Source organism: Mesoplodon densirostris, chromosome 3 (genome assembly GCF_025265405.1).
Source record: "Mesoplodon densirostris isolate mMesDen1 chromosome 3, mMesDen1 primary haplotype, whole genome shotgun sequence".
NCBI classification, from domain to species: Eukaryota; Metazoa; Chordata; class Mammalia; order Artiodactyla; family Ziphiidae; genus Mesoplodon; species Mesoplodon densirostris.
The window spans coordinates 148,425,778-148,444,033 of NC_082663.1; the positions used below are offsets into that span (position 1 = coordinate 148,425,778).

At 59.3% G+C, this 18,256-nt stretch overlaps 1 protein-coding gene across 3 annotated transcripts in view; it reads left to right on the plus strand.

Moving 5' to 3' along the window:
* MLLT1 (MLLT1 super elongation complex subunit) overlaps positions 1-13,431 on the plus strand; it is a 118,219-nt gene extending 104,788 nt beyond the window's left edge. For all 3 annotated transcript variants that reach the window (XM_060094310.1, XM_060094309.1, XM_060094311.1), the window contains 7 exons: positions 2,152-2,706; positions 6,957-7,044; positions 8,675-8,783; positions 9,815-9,914; positions 10,177-10,248; positions 10,571-10,642; positions 10,854-13,431. In XM_060094310.1, the coding sequence (XP_059950293.1) occupies positions 2,152-2,706; positions 6,957-7,044; positions 8,675-8,783; positions 9,815-9,914; positions 10,177-10,248; positions 10,571-10,642; positions 10,854-10,982 (1,125 nt within the window). In that variant the 3' untranslated portion in view covers positions 10,983-13,431. The remainder of the gene's footprint in view (positions 1-2,151; positions 2,707-6,956; positions 7,045-8,674; positions 8,784-9,814; positions 9,915-10,176; positions 10,249-10,570; positions 10,643-10,853) is intronic.
* The last annotated feature ends 4,825 nt before the right edge of the window (positions 13,432-18,256 follow it).

Below are 18,256 nucleotides of genomic sequence, written 5' to 3' on the forward strand. Positions count from 1 at the left end.
GTGGAGAGTCTGGCTGTTGCAGCCCCAGGTGGATTGGTCCCTGTGGTTCTGTTTTTTCCCACAGACCCCCGGAGGGTAGCTTGGCAGGCAGGAAGTGGAGCCTCCTAGGAGAGGACCGGGACCCCCTGAAGGCTCACTGTGCAGGTGGCTGTTCCCTTTGGTCCCGCCGCCCCCTGGACTCGTGCACCTATAGCTTCAGGGCGCCCTGCCTTCTTGTCTGATGTCAGCCAGTCGGCCTGGTGGGCCTTTCTCTAACACTTGGTTCTTAATCATTTTGGGTCCTCGACAGCTTTGAGAACATGACTGCAGTGGAGCTTTGCCCCAGGAACGTCTACATTATGCTACAGACTTAGTGTGTGACTTCAGAGGGCCTGTGCTCTTGGGTGCCCGTCCAGAGCTCCGGGTGAAGAGCCGCCGCTCCGAGGCCCCTGCTAGTTGGGCAGGCCCTGGACAGCAGGGAGGCTCTGCCGACCCGGGCGGGGGGCCGTCGGCAGTCGTCCCCATCAGGGGTGCTCCGCTCCACCTCTCGGGGCTGGGACTGTGCGGCCCAGGCGGGCTCGTGGACGCTGCAGGAAGAGGCCAGGATGGCGCGGGAGGTCTCTGCTTCTTGCCTCCCTCCTTAGGGGAACAGCTTGCTGGAGAGTGGAGCCCCCAGAGACCGGCCCCATTCCACACACCAGCCCCCCCCAGGGGTGCCCCTTTACACAGGCTTCTAAAGGGGTGCTCGTGGTGTGAGCACCCCTTCCCGCTGCCGTGGTGACATGACGGCCGGGGCCAGGGCACAGGGCCGACTTCTCTCCAGGGAGGCGGCAGGAGCCCATGGCCATGTGGGGCTGGCCCTGAACCTTTGGCACTGGTGTGGGTAGCGGATCCGCAAGAAGACGGGGACGCCAGTAGGTCAGAGGTGGTTCTAGGCTGTGCCGTCTTTCCCTGTGGCTCTTTGCTGGGAGGCTTCTGTTGCTGGACCCTTGGGGGCTGTGAGCACAGGAAGCAGAGGCCCAGCTGCTGGGTGTTCACCTGGCTCGCCCGTCCCCTCAGCACTTGGGGTGAGCTGGTAGAGGGAGGCTGCTTTGGGGGGCCCCGCCCAGGTGGGCCCCTGTGGTCTAGCTGCTGGTGGTGCCCAGCCGTGCACCTGTCCCACAGAGTCGGGGGCAGAATCCTGGCAGCTGACGGCAGCGGGCACCTGTCCCGCAGCCCTGGCTGTGCGGCGAGGTGATGACGCGGTGTACGCGGTGTTGATGAGGAGCAGGCCCGGCAAGGTGTCAGACGGGGCTCCTACCCAAGGGCGCGCTGGCTGCCTGGGGGCAGGGTGACTGTGCACTCGCTGTCTGCCCTGCCCGCCCTGCACCGTCGCCTGGTGAGGTAGGTGGTCTTGCTCCTGCTCAGAGGGAGCACAGGCTGGAGTCCACCAGCCCGGCCTTCCCGGCGGCCCGGTGCAGGGCTGCTCACTGCCTCTGTCCCTAGTGGGAGCCCCCCTGACCTGGCTCATCAACGCCAGAGTCCAGGCTCCACCCTCAACCCTCAGTTTCCGAGGCGGAGGTTCAGGCATTGCACATGGTTTAGAAAAGCTGCCCAGGCGGCTTGGGTTCCAGGAGGTCTAGGAGCGGTTAGTCATGCGCAGTGCCTGGGAACGGGGCAGGCACTCAGTAAATGCTGACTGTGGAGATTAAAGGGCGATCAAAGAGCTGCGGTGCCGGCGTTCGTTGGGGCCAGGCCGGAGCCAGGCCTTCCAGGCAGGGGGGCGGCGACCTGGGGAGGCACCTGGCTCTGGTGGGGACAGAGGAGAGGCCCCGCCTGCTGGCGCCCCCAGCCCCCGCGCCGCAGCGGCCCTGCGGGAAGCTGCGAGGCGCTGGAGCGGGAGTGGGTCGGTGTGGCTTGCCTGTCTGTATCTGACTCACCGTGTACTCTTCTTGAATCCCTCAGGGGAGTCTTAGCCTGCAGCCGCCTGGGACCTGCTGACACTTCCTAGTAGTTTAAAGGGACAGCTCCATTTAAAACTCTCACCTGCTGCCTTACTTTTTCGCTTTATGGAAGATTTTCTCTAGCTGAGTCTGAATCAGGTGGATTATACTTTGTAGGGGTCGTGGGAGGCGGAGCAGGGCGGCCCCGAGATGCCATTTGACCGTGTCCCCCTCCTGCCCGGCATTGCAGGACGCCAGCAGGGAGAGCGGCAAGGCCTGCAAGGCCCACAAGACGACCAAGGAGCACCGGGAGCGGCCGCGCAAGGACTCAGAGAGCAGGGGCGCCTCCAAGGAGCCGGAGCGCGAGCAGGCCAGGAGCGCCAAGGACGCCGCGCGGAAGCTGGGCGAGGGCCGGCCGCCCAAGGAGGAGAAGGCCCCGCCGCCCAAAGCCGCATTCAAGGAGCCCAAGATGGCCCTGAAGGAGACCAAATTGGAGAGCATGTCCCCCAAAGGCGGGCCCCCACCGCCGCCCCCGCCCAAGTCTTCCAGCAAGCGGCCGGCCGCCGCCGACTCACCCAAGCCCAGCGCCAAAAAGCAGAAGAAGAGCAGCTCCAAGGGGTCCAGGAGCGCCCCGAGCACCTCACCCCGCACCTCGTCTTCCTCCTTCTCGGACAAAAAGCCAGCCAAGGACAAGGGCAGTGCCAAAGGGGAGAAAGTCAAGGCTGAGAACGAGCCCAGAGAGATCAAAAAGCCTCCGGAGGTGGAGGAGTCCAACTCGGAGGACGAGGCCTCTTTCAAGACCGAGGTGAGGTGGCTCCTTGCCCCACCCTTCTCCCCTTCCCACACCTCACCCTCATCCTCTCTCTGCGAGCTCTGAGCCGCCCAGAGGTTACAAGGAGGCTGGGCACCCACTTGCTCCATGTAGCTTTGGGCAGCCTCCGTGCCTTGCCAGGCCTCAGTTTCCCCTTACGTTGGGGGTGACGAAACCGCCTCGTGAGATCTGTGTGGACGGTGCTTGGGATGAAGGGTCCCAGTTGAGCATGATACTGGTACCTGCATTCACAGCTTTTCTCGGGCTGCCCCCTGTGTGGGCCGGGGTCTCACTGGCCGCTTTGGGGTCAGGGTGGGCGATTGTGTCTCACCATGGAGTCTTTACCCAGCTGCCGCAGGCTCGGTCAGCCAGGGCACCCCCTCCCTCCACTCGCCACTCGTGGTGTGGTGTCCCTGTGTGTTTTCATCCCACTCCCTGGGTCTGGGAGCCAGAGGTTTGGGGTTTTTCCTGCAGCAGCATTTCCATGTGGGTCTGAATGTCGCCATCAGAGACGGCTTGAGTCACAAAGGAGCTAGGAGCCAGATTGTTGACTGAGTAGCCAGACCTCTCTGGGCCTTGGAGGGCCATGTCATTTCTGCATGCTGTTTGGCCTCTGGTACTCAGCGAACAGGGACTTGGAGGGATGGATGGATGGACGCATAGTTGGATGGACGGATGGATGAGTGAGCCATTGACCCCCTCACCTGTATCACCAGCCCCGGCCCTCAGTGGCCTTTTTAAAAAAATTAATTATTTATTTACGGCTGCATTGGGTCTTCGTTGCTGTACGCGGGCTTCTCATTGCAGCGGCTTCTCTTGTGGAGCACGGGCTCCAGGCACGCGGGCTTCAGTAGCTGTGGCACGTGGGCTTCAGTAGCTGTGTCTCAAAGGCTCTAGAGCGCAGGCTCAGTAGTTGTGGCGCACGGGCTTAGCTGCTCCACGGCGTGTGGGATCTTCCTGGACCAGGGCTCGAACCCCTGTCCCTTGCATTGGCAGGCAGATTCTTAACCACTGTGCCACCAGGGAAGCCCTCAGTGGCCTTTTATAGTTCCCAGACTTATTCACTCTCAAAGGCAGAAGCTTTGTCTCCAGCTTTGCTGCTCAGAGAGCCACTGGGACTTTGCAAGTGGTTCCCAGAGGTGAAGCCAGAGGTGGTCTGTGTCGGTAGCACCGATGTTGTGAGCGTGCGGCTTCCAGGGGCACCTCGTTGGAGGTGGCTGGGGGTGACAGTGTGGCTCCTGGGTAACAGTGCATCCCCACAATTAGGGACACACACAGGGCTGGTGATGTCACATGCTTAGTGCTTCTTGCGCCCGGGAGAGAGACTGCCAGTGAACCTGAGAATGGCAGGATCCCGGAACGTCTTTCTTACTTGGAGACTCCTGGGAGTCCAGGGCCCTCCCAGCCACCTCTCGGTTGCCGGAGGTTCTTTGGGTGCTTCATAGCGCCCCATCTAGCATCTTTCTCTTCCGTCTGCTCAGACCCAGAGCTCTGGTCTGGTGCCCTTCCCTCCTGTCCGCCTCAGGTGCTTCCAGAGAGACCTTCCTGTGCCTAGGGCTGGTGCACCTGTGTAGGGAAGAGGTGGAGGCCTCCCTGAGCCCTGCCTCCCCGGCTGAATGTTGGCGCCCTGGCCCCGGGTGTCCACCCTGGCGTCCTGCTGTGATGGTTGTGAGCACCCGTGCCACTGTGGGCAGCTACCTCCGCCTGCTCGGTGGAGGGTGGGGGCTGGCTGGGTGTCCAGTGTCTGTGGCCTTGGCCACCTCGGCCCTGAGGCTGGAATCTCTCAAGGAAGCCCAGGGCTTTCTCCTGGCTGAAGAGGCGCATCCCGCGTGCTGAGAGACTTCTGAACGGCGAGCCTGGGCCGTCAGCATGCCCGGGGGATCTCTAGGGCTGCTGGACATGACTCACATGTCCTGACCCTGGGACCTGGCGAGGCACAGATGGCCATGGTGAAGGGGGCGAGACGGCCTTCCAGACCCGGGCCTCCCCAGCTGCCCTTGCCTGTCTCCAGCCGTCCCACGCTGGAGGCCGAGTGGGCGCCACTGCCGGAAAGCTCTGACCGCTGTGTGGAGCTCGAGTCTCCTCCTCGCCCTCGGCCCTCAAAGGGGCCAGGCAGCTCCTCGTCTGAGTCCCAGGCCGAGCCCCCCAGCTCCTCTGGCTGCTCCTGTGGGGTCTCCTTGGCTGTGGGGTTCCTGACACTCAGTCCCTTTCAGTCACAGGCCCCGGAGCACTGGGAGCACAGCAGGCCCTCCACCCTCCTTCCGGACGCCCCATGTGGCCTGAGCCCCAGGACACGTCGGCAGCCCCTCGAGGGCTTTTCTGACCCCCAGGAACCATTAGGCTCTTGGGGCTGAAACCACTTCCAGATTCCCGCCCCCCTCCACACCCCACCCCTTGGATTCATGTGGAAGGAAAGGGGATGAGTGTGGCTGAGAAGCCCGCCTGGCCTGGGCCGTCAGGACAGAGCAGGTGCTGCCCTGCCCTGGACCTTCCTGAGCCTGTTGGCCCAAGCCTGTGTGCTGGTGGCCTCCCAGCCAGGTCTTCCCTGCCCCGGAGCTCTGTCCGAATTCCCTGCCCCAGAGGTCGGAAGAGCAATTGGCATCCACCTCCATGTGCTCAGCAGAGGCCAGCAGGGCAGCTCTTTTACAGATGGGGGAACTGAGGCTTAAAAACAGGGGCTGCCTTGGCCAGTTGGTGAGAAAGCCAAGGTCAGAAGCCAGGACCTCCGAGCCAGAATAAGAACTCAGGGATATGCATGCAGGGGGGACCATGTGGCCCCAGGCCCGTTTTTGGGGGTGGGGAGGGTCACACACTGGTCTGAGTGGTACCCACCCAGTGGACAGTGGTTGATGGCAGTCTAGGCGGGTTTCCCGGGGAGGGTTCCTCAGGGCACACCACTGGCCCGTGCGAAGGTAGCAAGTCGGGCACGTTGGCAGGGGCTTGCTGGGAGAGCCCGGAGCAGGTCGGGCTGGGCGGTGGCAGACCCCAGAGGAGGGAGCCCTCAGCTCTTCAACTGGGAAGCATTCTGTGCCCAGGCGGTGGGATCCTTCTCTGAGTCTGCTGAGGAGAGACCTGAGCCTTCCCGGGTCTCCTTCTGGGAGCTGGGGCTGCCCTCGGCCCACGGGCCAGCGGGAGGGGCTCCTCTCCTGGGGTCTCCTCTCCTGCGGCACGTGCCAGGATTGAGGAGACACTGCTGGGTGCCTCCGCCTGTCTCCTGGCCCCTTCCAGGTGCTCAGGCTGCTCAGCTCTCCCAGAAAGTCCCCGAGGACAGAAGGCTGGACGGTGTCTGGGCACCCTGGGCTGGCAGGCTTTCTGAGCCATGGACTGCCCACTGGAGCCCAGTCTGGCCCAGCCCCCGGCCCTGGGCTTATCACCCTGCTGCACATACCTGTGCAGGAGCCTGTTGGTTTCTCCTGAGGGCCCAGAGCAGACGCCACCCAGTTCTGGCTCAGCCCCTTCCCCACACAGGCCTCTCAAGTGGGAGGTGCCGCCCCACGCTACTTACGTCCTAGTATCCTAGGGCCTGGGCTCCTAGTTTGGGCTTTTACTGCCCCCTGGTGGCCAAGTCAGGGCTAAAGGAAGAGGGGAAGGGGGATGTGACCAGCTCTGGATGCAGTGGGGCTGGCTGTGAGTCCACCATGTCCTCAAGTGATTGCCACTTGCCCACACACTCATCATCACCTCAGGGGCACCCAGTGACAGGGAGACAGCTTGTTGTCGCTACTCAGCCTCAGGATAGACTGAGGAAATGAGGGGCAGGATGAGAACCCACCCACCTTTCCTGTTCGGACCTTCCAGCTGTTGGCCGCAGCGCCGCAGCGCACACCAGCCAGCTGTGCTCTCGCCGGAGGAGGGCAGGGCCCACAAGTGAGAGCAGCCACAGTCGCCTGCCCCCCGCCCGCCCCCAGTCCCCCTGCGGCGAGAGCTTGCCTCGGCCCCGTCCTCCTGCCTGGGCAGGTGGGAGCACCAGGCGTGGCTGGAGATTTAAAGTCCCTCAGTGGGAAAAGAAAGGTCATTGGTTGCATTTTGAATGCACACTGGCGGCATCCTGGGGCTGGGGGGAGGAGGTGGGATGGGGTCAGGGTCTCGAGTGCCGGGGCCTGGCGCCTTGGCGGCCTTTTGAGTGCGTATCTGGGGCGTCCTGCCTGGCTGTCCCTGCCACCGGAGGGCTCCTTTTCTTTGGACTGAAAGATGACTGTTGTCCTCTCTCCCTGCTGCCCCGCCTGCCCTGCCGTGGGGTGAAGTCCGCCCAGTCGAGCCCATCCAACTCCAGCTCCAGCTCCGACTCCAGTTCGGATTCGGATTTTGAACCGTCTCAGAACCACAGTCAAGGTGCGTGCTGGGAAAGGAGAGAGCCAGGGTGGGGACGCATGGGGCTGGTTTCTGGTGGAAAGGCTCACTGCTCTGGGAGCAGCCCCCTGACCTCTCCAGAGGCCAGTGGGGCACTGGGTCTGGTATGGAGTCCAGGGGTTCACAAGGAATTTCCCGACGTGGACTTGCTCCTGCCTGAGTTTCAGCACACCCTGAGTCTGAATGCTGCTGCCACGGCCGGAAAAACCCGAGGGCAGGGGGCGAGGGAGGGTAGGGAGGCTCGGGCCTGGGCTGAGCTTGCCCAGGTTTTCACTTCAGGATACGCTGTTTGCCTGGACCGGGCCCCAGAGATCCATGTCCATAGGGGTGTGGACGCTCAGGGGGCCGGTATTAAAAGCAAAATCGGCACAGGTCACCCGACCACCAGCTGTCCGTCGCCTGGACCCTCAGCTTTGCCCCATCTGTGCGACAGGGCTTTGTGCTGTGCTTTGTGGGTGTGTGGCGGAGGGCCCTGTTGTGACTTGGGCCCTGCCCTTGCCAGAAGCCTCCTCTCCAGCTCCTCCCAGATGGAGGCTCACTTGGCCAGCGCAGGGTCCCTTCCTCTGCCTAAGCCACCCAGCCAAGCGCTCCGCTCCTGCCGCGTGCCTGGCCAGCACTCGGCCCAGGCCCCCACAGCCTGCAGTGCTGCCTTTTCCCTGCAGGCCGCCTGGGGTACTTGTGGGGAGGCGGCACCAGACCCATTTCCTGCCCCAGAGCGGATAGGGCCCCCCGCCCGTCGACCCCTGCCCACCCTCACACTGGAGGCACCTCTTCTGGTGGATCGGATTGAGAATTTCCTCCACGGCCTGCAGTCCTTTTTGGAGGGTGGGGGAGAGCTGGGGGAGGCGAGCGTAGTCCGGGGGCCTGACATAAAGACATGCAGTCCTGAGGGGGCTGGGGGATGGGGTGCTCCAAGCCCACACTCTCTCCAATGGTTCTTATCTACGGGGAAGGGAGGGGGAAACCTGCCGTGCACGGGATCACATGACCAAGGTAATTGAGGGCTTTGTGTCCCTCTGTTGCCTTGGTAACAGGAATATAAACCAAGATGCCGTCTGTAGGGGACTGGAACCGAGTGTCTCTGGAGAAAGGGGAGGACGGTGGGCCGGGAGCAGTGGAGGGGCCTGCCACGGGGCTGGGCAGGCCCGAGGAGGGGCGCAGGCTGGGGGGCTGGTGTTCTGTGGCCCACGCTTCGGGCCGCCTCGCCCTCCTCAGCCAGGGCTGGTTCGTCCTGCGTGCAGGCAGAGCTCTGATCCCAGCACGCGGAGCAGAGGAGGGCTGCTCCTTCCCTTTGCAATGCAGGGGCCCTGCGGTTCTGTCTGGGGCCAGGGGCCAGAGGCCTGTGAGCAGGGCCAGGAAGGTAGGGGTGGGGGGAGCCAGGGGTCTCTTAAGGAGGGGGTGGCCACGGGGGCAGTGCTTGGAGATGGGCGGCAGGCCCCACCTGGCCAGAGGAACCTCCGAGGTGGGTTTGCCTGGGTGCATTTTGGGGGTCGTGGCGTCAAGGAGCTCCATGTGGCCCTGGGGGTGGAGGGGACTCTGGGGTGCAGGTGGAGCCCTGAATCCCCTTCTCTCCCCCTCCCTCCCTCCATCCCTCCCTCGTGGCCCTCACCAGGACCCTTGCGCTCCATGGTGGAGGACCTGCAGTCCGAGGAATCTGACGAGGACGACTCTTCATCAGGCGAGGAGGCCGCTGGCAAGACGAACGCAGGGAGGGACTCCAGGTGCCTGGGCCGGAGGGGAGGAGTGGGCGTGGGCGCACCGGGGCAGCTCTGCCTGGCCCTGCTGTAATCGTGGGGCCTCCAGGAGGTGGGCCAGGGCAGGGGCTCCCCGGGGTGAGGCAAAGGGAGCCTCTGAGCCCACCGGGTGGCGCCCTGCCTAGGCATTGAGGTGGGCCTGGGGGCCTCGGGGGGCATCCTTCCTCCCATTGCTGGAGGGTGTGGCTGCCTGGCAGGGAGGGGCAGGACACTCAGGGAGAGGAGTCCATCACCACCCGAGAAGGAGGGCGAGGCGGTGCCCAGCAGCCCGAGGACCAGCCTTGGTCCCAGGCGTACGGGGCAATGGGGGCTGGTTCCTCTGCTCTCGGGCCAGGGGTCCCTTCCCCCTTCCCCAGGTGCACTGGCCCAGGGAAGATGACGTGTGGCCTTCCCCCAGAGGGGTAAGCTGAGGCCCCTCCTTTGGACACCCCCAGGCCTTGGGAGCGAGCCCACCTCAGGGATGGCTGTGCGTTCTCAGCCTCCAGCCCAGTGCAAGTGCCAGCCTTGGCCCCAGGACTGTGGGGTGGGCTCAGCAGACTCAGGGTCTGGGCCCCGCCCAGCAAGGGGCAGGCGTCTGATGTCACCACGCTGGCACCTGTGTCCCTCCCTCCCTCCCTCCCTCCGGGGCGTTGGGCTCAGGCTGCCGCCAGCAGTGACTCTCCTGCAGGTTGCTTCACCGCACCGGGCATTTTGAGCCTGCCGCAAGCAGCGAGCCCCGCCAGGTCCCAGAGCCTCTCAGAGCGAGCGTGCTCATCTCTGGGTTCTTTGCTCTTTGAAGGCAGCTCAGATGCAGCATTCTTTCTTTCCTTTTCTTGTAAGCTGGCAGTGGCCGCCTAGAGCTGGCTGAGGGGGTCTCCTGAGCTGTAGGGGGAGCGCTGGGCGCTGGCCTGGCCCCAGGGAGTGGCCGAGTCCGTCCCAGAGCCCCAGAGCATTGTTTGCAGGGTGGGCCCCTCCCCTGAGCACAGGGTGGCCTGACAGGGTGTCGTGTCTGCGTTCAGGTTGAGCTTCAGTGACAGCGAGAGCGACAACAGTGCCGACTCCTGCCTCCCCAGCCGGGAGCCCCCTCCACCCAAGAAGCCACCCCCACCCAACAGCAAGGTAACGTCCTAGAGGCCGGCTGAGGGTTGGGCCTGGGGTTTCTCCAAGCGTCTGAGGCTCAGGGTGGTGGGCACAGAGGAAAGTCATTTCACCCCCAGGCCCCAGAGATCATCTGGTCCCCAGGAGGGGCTGCCCTTAGAGTTGGGTCCAGGGCCAGAGGAGGGAGGACAAGCAGGCCTGGGGCCTGGGAAGGCGGTGGCCCTGGGGGCTGGGCAAGCGGGTGTGGGCTAGCGCTCACGCAGACCTGGGGGTCACCCTGCAGACATCAGGCCGCCGGAGCCCGGAGCCCTGCAGCAAGCCCGAGAAGATCCTCAAGAGGGGTGCCTATGACAAGGTGGGGGCTGGGGCGGGAGGGGTGCTATGCCAGGGTGGGGGCTGGGTGGGTGGGTGGGCCTATGACAAGGTGGGGGCTGGAGTGGGGGGGCCTATGACAAGGCGGGGCTGGAGTGGGGAGGGGCCTACGACAAGGCGGGGCTGGGGCAGGGTTGGGGGAGGCTATGACAGGGTGGGGGCTGGGGAAGTGGGGAGGGCCTACGACGGTGCGGGGCAGGGGAGTACCAGCCTGGAGCTGATGGGGGAGCATCAGCCTGGAGCTGACGTGGGTGTGGTCACAGGGCAACGCTGGGCCGCCCGCTGAGCGCCTCTCTGTCCCCCAGGCCTACACTGACGAGTTGGTGGAGCTGCACCGGAGGCTGATGGCACTGCGGGAGCGCAACGTGCTGCAGCAGGTACTGGATGCAGCTACCCACCCCGCGGCCCCGTGAGGGCAAAGCATCTCAGAGGAATCCCGGGCGGGGTGCCCCTGAGGCCCGTGGGCTGCTGACCCTGTTAGGCAGCCCCAGGGAATCACCCTCCGTTCTCCTCGAGGGCCTGGTGGGGGACGAGGTCCACCCCAGCCTAGCGCCCTGTCCGCTGAAGCCACCTGCCACCACCCTCCAGATTGTGAACCTGATCGAGGAGACCGGCCACTTCAACGTCACCAACACCACCTTCGACTTCGACCTCTTCTCCCTGGATGAGACCACCGTGCGCAAGCTGCAGAGCTACCTGGAGGCGGTGGCCACATGACCCTGGGCCGGGTGCCGGGCCGCGTCCCCGGGGTCCTGGGAGGCCACGTCTGGGCCCCGCCTTCCCTCCTCTCTCGACTTGCCCGCCCGCAGCACTGCCTTAGTGACCGCCCTGTCCTCGGCCCACACGGCCAGCTGCACTTTCCTCGTCGGGAGCCCCGGGGCCGAGGGGGCCAGGCCGGCGCTGCTGCTCCCCGACACCCTGGGGCCGTCACCTGGGCCCCCCTTGGAAAGTGGCTTGTGTACTCCCGAGGGGGAAGAAACGTGCCCTGTGGTGGGGGCCTCGCTCCTCGGTGGGGCGTGTGGCACAGCTTCACTGCCCGGGCCCCTCTGAGAGGCTGGGGCACTGCCTCCGGCCTCCCCCAACGGTTCGGAACACCCCGCCGCGCCCCAGGACCTCAGAGGGCTCCTGCCGCACCAGGACGGGCCCGGCTCGTCCTCCGCGTCAGCCAGACACGGTCCCGTGTCGGCCCTCACTGTGCTGGGACTCCGTGCTGTATAGTTGTCTCTCTATTATATATATATGTCTGCACTGTAGGTACCGAGCGGTTCCCAGGTGTGCATTTCCAGGGCAGCAGTGCACGTGGGGGTGGGGGGTGTAAGGCGGGACTTGTAGGTTGCGATGTCTCCGCTGGCCTTGGCGTCGGGCTGAAGGCCGGGCTGGAGCACCAGCTCACCCTCTCCAGGTGCAGGGAGGACGCCTCCTGCCGCTCCTGGGGCGGTGAACACTGCGCGCCACCGTCTCCAGGAGCTGCCCTCCCGGCCCCCAGCCAGCCGCGGGCCGAGACTGGGTCGGCGTCCTGGGGCTCGTCCTCTTCCTCCTTCCATAGGATCCTCTTCCTTCTGTTGACCGAGTCTTCGAACTTTGGAAAAAATGAGCTTTTGCCAAATAAGACGGGATAGTTTGTGGAGTTTTTTGAGGAGCGTCAGGACTCAGAACCAGCCCCTCGTGCCTGGGCCCCGGCCGGCGGTAGGCCCAACCACCCCTGCGATTCACGCCGGTCCGGGGCTGGAGACCCAACTCCTCGCACGCCTGAAACTCTCCAAGGGCCAAGCCAGCTCCTCCCTCCTGGCCAAAACGCCCTCACAGAGTCAGCCCACCTTGTGGGGGGCTCCTGGGGGCTGGGGACCTCGACTCAAGGCTCCTCTGGTCCCCACCGGCTCCAGGAGAGGAGGCCGGGGCTGGAGCCAGGCTCACTTCTCTCCCACCCACTGTCGGACGGACCCTCCTCCCCCCAGTTTGTGAATTCCCACGGGGGGCGTGCCACGCTCCCCTTCCCTGTGGTCCCTGACCATTGTCACTGCTCCGATTCTGTCTGTCAGGCAGACCCCAAACACTCCCTCGGGAGCCCCGCCTCCAAGGCTTCCCCGAACGCCAGCCTTCCTGGTGAGATCCCAGGACTCGGGGAAGGCCCGAGAACTTCCAGAGGAAACTGCCGTGACTCCTCGCCATCTGCTCTGATTCTCTCCCAGCCCCACTGCCTTGAGGTATTAGGAAGAGGGCAGGCCTGTGTGGCAGGCTCCGTGCTGCCACCGTCCCCTTCTCCAGGCAGGCCAACAATACTCCGAAGTGGGGCACTTCTCTTCTCTGGAAACTCTTAAGACATTGGACAGAAAGGACTGCTGCCAGGCAGCAGCTGCCTGGCCTTCTGTGCACAGAGGCCGCTGGGGGTCGTGGGTGGGAGCCTCAGCCCAAGGGCGCTAGTCTTTCTCCTTCTGGAGGATCTCCTGGTAGGGGCTGTAGGCCCTCCCGGCTCTGTGACTCGGGCAGCCCTCTGCTCAGGAGCCAGGCTCTGCCCCTGAGGCAGCTAGAGGAAGGCCGGGCTCTCGGGCCTGCCCTTTGCAGCAGCAGCAGCAGCAGCATCTGGCCCTGCCTGCTGTTTCCAGGGCCTTTGGAAGCACCAACCTATTTTTTTTACCTCCTCTGGCCAGAAGGCCCCAGTGCTGTCCTCCAGAGCTACTCTGGGCCCAGTGCTGGCCCTGTGACCACCTGATGGACGTGCCAGGCAGCCAGGGCCCCGACCACGGCATTCCCAGCTGCTCCCCCCACCCCACCCCCAGCTGCCCGGCAGCTGGGCCCACCAGGGCTCTGGGGACGCTTCCATAGGAAGGGGCCGGCACTTTGTGATTGCCGTGTGTTTAGTGTTAAGCCCCCTGACCCCAGTGCAAATCCCGGTGTTTTGCTATCTCCTGAAGAAAATGTAAACCGACGCCTGAAAGCAAAAGGTATCGAATACCTTTCTTACCCACAAGGGTTTTTACAAAGAATGTGTCTAACTAGGAACTAGGACACTCATCGGCCCGAGACCAACTCCTGGATAAGAGGAATAAAGGAGAATTGTGTTTGTAATAAGTTACAGGATTGTTTCTGTCCTGGATTTTAAACTTTTTGTTAAATTGTGAAATTATGGAGGAGTTTTATAGAAAAAAAGTGAAATAAAGTCAGATGGGAAAGCAGAGTTATGTGTAGAGCTTCATGCATCTGCTTGGTTCCCTCCATTGTGGAGTTGGTGGGTGGAGCCACAAAGCACCATGGGGTTCCTTGTCTCCTCTTCCCGTCCCAGTGCTTCCAGATCAATGACCAGGAAGAGGAGAGAGGGTTGAAACCAAGCCTGTTGGGCATGAGGAGTGGGGACAGGGAATGTGAGCAAGGCTGGCATCCTGGCCGGCACCACCAGAAACCCAAGAGGCGTGAGATGGCAGAGAACTAAGTGTCTGGTCCTGCTTTTGATGGTGTGTTCTTTTCTTGAAAGCAGGCAGCAAGTTTTGGGTTGAAAAGCAAGCCTAACTTCACAATGTGGATGAATGGGTGGGTGGATGAGTGAGTGGATGATGGTAGGGGGGTGGTGGATGGAAGGGTGGATGGGCAGGTAGATGGATAGATGGATAGGTGGGTAGATGGATGATAGAAAATGTGAGACATCCTTTGCCAGGGGCCAGGGTGCTTGTCTGCCAGTTTGTCTATGGTAGGTTTTGCTCTGGACTTGGTGTGGCAAAGCTGAGTGAACCCCAAGGAGATGGCTCTCCCACGCCCTATCTAAGCAGCCCTGTCCACTCTGGGCTCCAGTCCCACCAACGGAGCAGGAGTTCCATTCCTGAGTGGTCAGCATTTCAGGCCAATACCCTCTGCCCACAGCAGCTAATTAAAATCACTTTTGTCAGTTGGCAGCCACTTGGGGAGACAGCTGGCCACACCAGGGTACTCGGGAGCGTTTCTTCTTCTAGTCAGTAGCCAGAATTTCCATTTCCAACATCAAGGCTATGTCTTTCCTACCAGAGATTCTGCAGGCCTTTTGGGACAGTTTCTCATATGCGCTCCTAAATTAGGGACACAGCGAAAGAGGGTCTAGAGTGGTTCCCACAGCTCTCAGACCCCCATAACAGAGTAAAGGACGACTTACATGCAAAAATACAATAGGGCTTGCTACGAGCCAGGCGCTGGGCTGAGAGTTATCTCAGATTCCACAAACACTCGATGAGGGTAGGGACTGCTGTCAGAATCCCCACTGACAGATGAAGAAACAGCCTGCAAGCGTTGACCTGCCTACAACAATACAGCTAGTAGGCACATTCCTCAGACTCAAGACCAGGTATGTGTTAATTTTGTTGCTTACAGTCAATCTTTCTTTGTATTTACCCATATACTGACTCCTTGGGGTCCCCTTCTTTCTTTCTGTGTTTCTATCTGGAATCATTTTCCTTAAGCCTGAAAAAATCTCACTAGCATTGCATTTAGTGCAACAATGAATTCCCTCAGCTTTTGTTCATCTATAAACATCTTCATTTCATCTTTATTCTGTAAGGATATTTGCATTAGGTATAGAATTGTAGATTGGCAGGTATGGTCTGTCCCCACTTTCCACGTGCTGCTCCATTGTCTTTTGGCTTCCATTGTTTCTGTGGAGAAGTCAGCCATTCAGCCTCATTGTTGCCCCTGTGGGTATCGTGTGACTTTCATCTCTGGTGTCTTTAAGATTTTGTCTTTTAGTTGGAAACAGTTTCGTGCATTTTAGTGATTTGTTTCTTCTATCGATGTGACATCTCTGCCCTTTTCAATGTTTTGCCTTGAATTTTTTCAAATCTTTTTTTTCCCCAAATTTTAAATGTATATTTTGGCGATGCAAGCACAAGTTCAAAGTTTTCAAGGGCACATGTGCAGTAAGCAATGAACCTCATTCCTACTTCTTTTCCTTCTCCACTTTCTTATACAGCTCTTGAGAGCCATCTGTGCATGAAGAAGACATAGTTCCTTTACAAGTGGTAGCATACATGCATCCTTTTCTCTTAATATATCTTAGAGTTCATTCCAAATTAGCATGTTGTGTAAATGCACAGTAATTTACATAACTAGTCCTGCTGGTGGGCATTTAGACCATTTTCCCTCATTTAATTCTGTGACCACACGTAACTATACACGTGCAGGTGTGTGACAGCATCTATGAGTAACAGCTTTGGCAGTGGACTTGCCTATTTTCTACCAAGTTTCTTGGTATTTATGTCTGTGTGCTTGTGTGTCTATGTGTATTTTTAGGAGCTCCTTATGGAATATGAAATGTAGGACTTTGCAATGTATTCTGTTCCCCCCAGTTTGCCTGCAGGTTTTGTTTATGACATTTCCCACCGTGCTGAAGTCTTTCCTTTCAATGGCTTTAGAGGTTGTTACTTCTTGCCTAGGATGATTTTTCTATTTTTTTAAGTTCTCTCATGATTTATTCCCTCTCTCCTTTTTTCTTTCTCACTTCCAGTTTGCCGTGAGCTAGGGCCCCACTGATGCGTTACTCAATTCCTGCATATATTTCTGTCTGTCCCTGACGTCTCTCTTCTGCATATCTATTTATGCCCCATCACTGAGCTTTTAGTTACTGCTGCTTTGTAATTTATATAATATCTGGTAGGTCTAGTCCCCCTTCATCAATATTCTTTTTAAAGAAATTTCCCAGATATTCTTGCATGTTTGTTTTCCATATAACCTAATCAGCTTATGTTGTAAAATGTTTTTCTTTATCGTGTTCTGAAGTTTCACATTAACATTGTTTTTAATTCTAATTTAAAAAAAAAAAAACATATCCTGGGTAGCATCTGGTAGACTCCCAGAGAACTCTCAACCATTGTGTCTTCAGATGTTGCTCGTCCCCTTTTCTCTTCTCCCTCTCTGGACCTACTATGACATAGATTGGAACCTCCAGGATTATTCACCTTTCAGATCTCTAACCAACTCCCATTATGCATATGTTACACATTTTGCAATTGTGCTACAGCTCTTGGATATTCTTTTCCTTCCTTCCTTCCTTCCTTCCTTCCTTCCTTCCTTCCTTCCTTCCTTCCTCCCTCCCTCCCTCCCTTCTTTCCTTTCTTTCTTTCTTTTTTCCTTTTTTTTTCTTCCTCTTCACTTTCCAGTTTGGGAAGTTTCTATTAACATATCTTCAAGGTCCCTGATTACTTCCTCAGCTGGTCCATTCTACTAATGAGACCCTCAAAGGCATTCTTCGTTTCTATTATAGTTCTTGATTTCTTTTTTTTTTAATTTTCTGGGTTTTTAAAAATTAATTTATTTTGGGGGGGCTGCACTAGGTCTTCGTTGCTGCGCACGGGCTTTCTCTAGTTGCAGTGAGTGGGGGCTACTCTTGGTTGCGGTGCACGGGCTTCTCATTGCGGTGGCTTCTCTTGTTGTGGAGCTCGGGCTCTAGGCATGTGGGCTTCAGTAGCTGTGGCGCACGAGCTCAGTAGTTGTGGCTAGGGGGCTCTAGAATGCAGGCTCAGTAGTTGTGGTGCACGGGCTTAGCTGCTCTGCGGCATGTGGGGTCTTCCCGGACCAGGGCTCAAACCCATGTCCCCTGCATTGGCAGGTGGATTCTTAACCACTGTGCCACCAGGGACGTTCTTGATTTCTAGCCTTTCCTTTTGATTTTCCCTTAGAGTTTCCATCTCCCTGTTCACATGACTCATCTGTTCTTGCATGGTGTCCAGTAGGGCCTTAGCTGTAGCATGCTGATCATATTAATCATAGTTGTTTTAGGTTCACAGTCTGATAAATTCAAAATCTCCACTGCCTTGGAGTGTGGTTCTGACCCTTGCCCTGTCTCTTCGGACTGTGTTTTTTGCCTTTTCGAATGTTCTATAATTTTTTTGTTGAAAGCTAGACACAGTATACTGGAGAAAAGGAACTGAGCTGAACAGGCCTTTAGGATGAGGGTTTATGTTCCTCTGGCCAGGAGTTAGGCTGCATTCACTGTTTGCTGTAGCTGGAGGTGTTCTTGTTTTTGTCTATCCTGAAACCGTGGGTTTCCCTAGTGACTCTTTGTATTTAAAATAGGGTCTGAGTCTTGCAGTCCTTCCCCCACCCCACCCCATACGCGGGCCTCTCACTGTTGTGGCCTCTCCGGCTGCGGAGCACAGGCTCCAGACACGCAGGCCCAGCGGCCACGGCTCACGGGCCCAGCCGCTCCGCGGCATGTGGGATCCTCCCAGACCGGGGCACGAACCCGCGTCTCCCGAATCGGCAGGCGGACTCCCAACCACTGCGCCACCAGGGAAGCCCCTTGCAGTCCTTTTTATATGTAAAACCCTGTTATACAGGAGGCCTATTGGTGTGGTGGTAAAATGTGAGACAGGGGAAGCATTCTGTGGTCTCCACCTTTTAGGGAGCTTGTGCCCTTGGGCCGTGACCTTCACAAGTGCTTCTCAGCTTTTTGTTTTGTTTCGTTTGGTATCCTTAGGTGAGAGGAAGCCTAGAGAGGGCTGGAGATGGGTGTTTCCCTTCCCCCAGGTCAATTAAAAGCTGGTAAAACCCACTTTGGTCAGGCCCTGCTAAGATAGTTTCCCTTGAGGGCAGGCCTTTGTTAAGGAGAACAGAGTGCTCTGAGACGTTTTTCAAAACAGTTACTTTCCCCCTCCTGCAGGAAGCACCAGCGTTGATTTTATTTTTACTCTTTCTCTCAGATCTTCACTGTGAGAACCTGGAGGGCTCTTGAAATGTGTCCCCTCCACCCAAGCCTGGGTCTCCAAGTGTTCTTACCCCTCAAGCTCATCCACCCTCACTCTCCAGCAGTGAGTCAGTTCCACACCCCACCGGACACTGGCTCTAGCTGTGGTTTCTGCTCCAGGTAAGCGGAGTGTCTCTGTATCCACCCCTCTCCTGTTTTTAGGGTAGGGGTTTGCTCTGCGACCTCAACTCACTGACGGACCCAAGAAGTGTCAACAATTCTCAGTTTTTCAGCATTCTTTTTGTTGTGAGTACAGAAGTGACGGCCTCCAAGTCCTTTACCCGTCAGACTG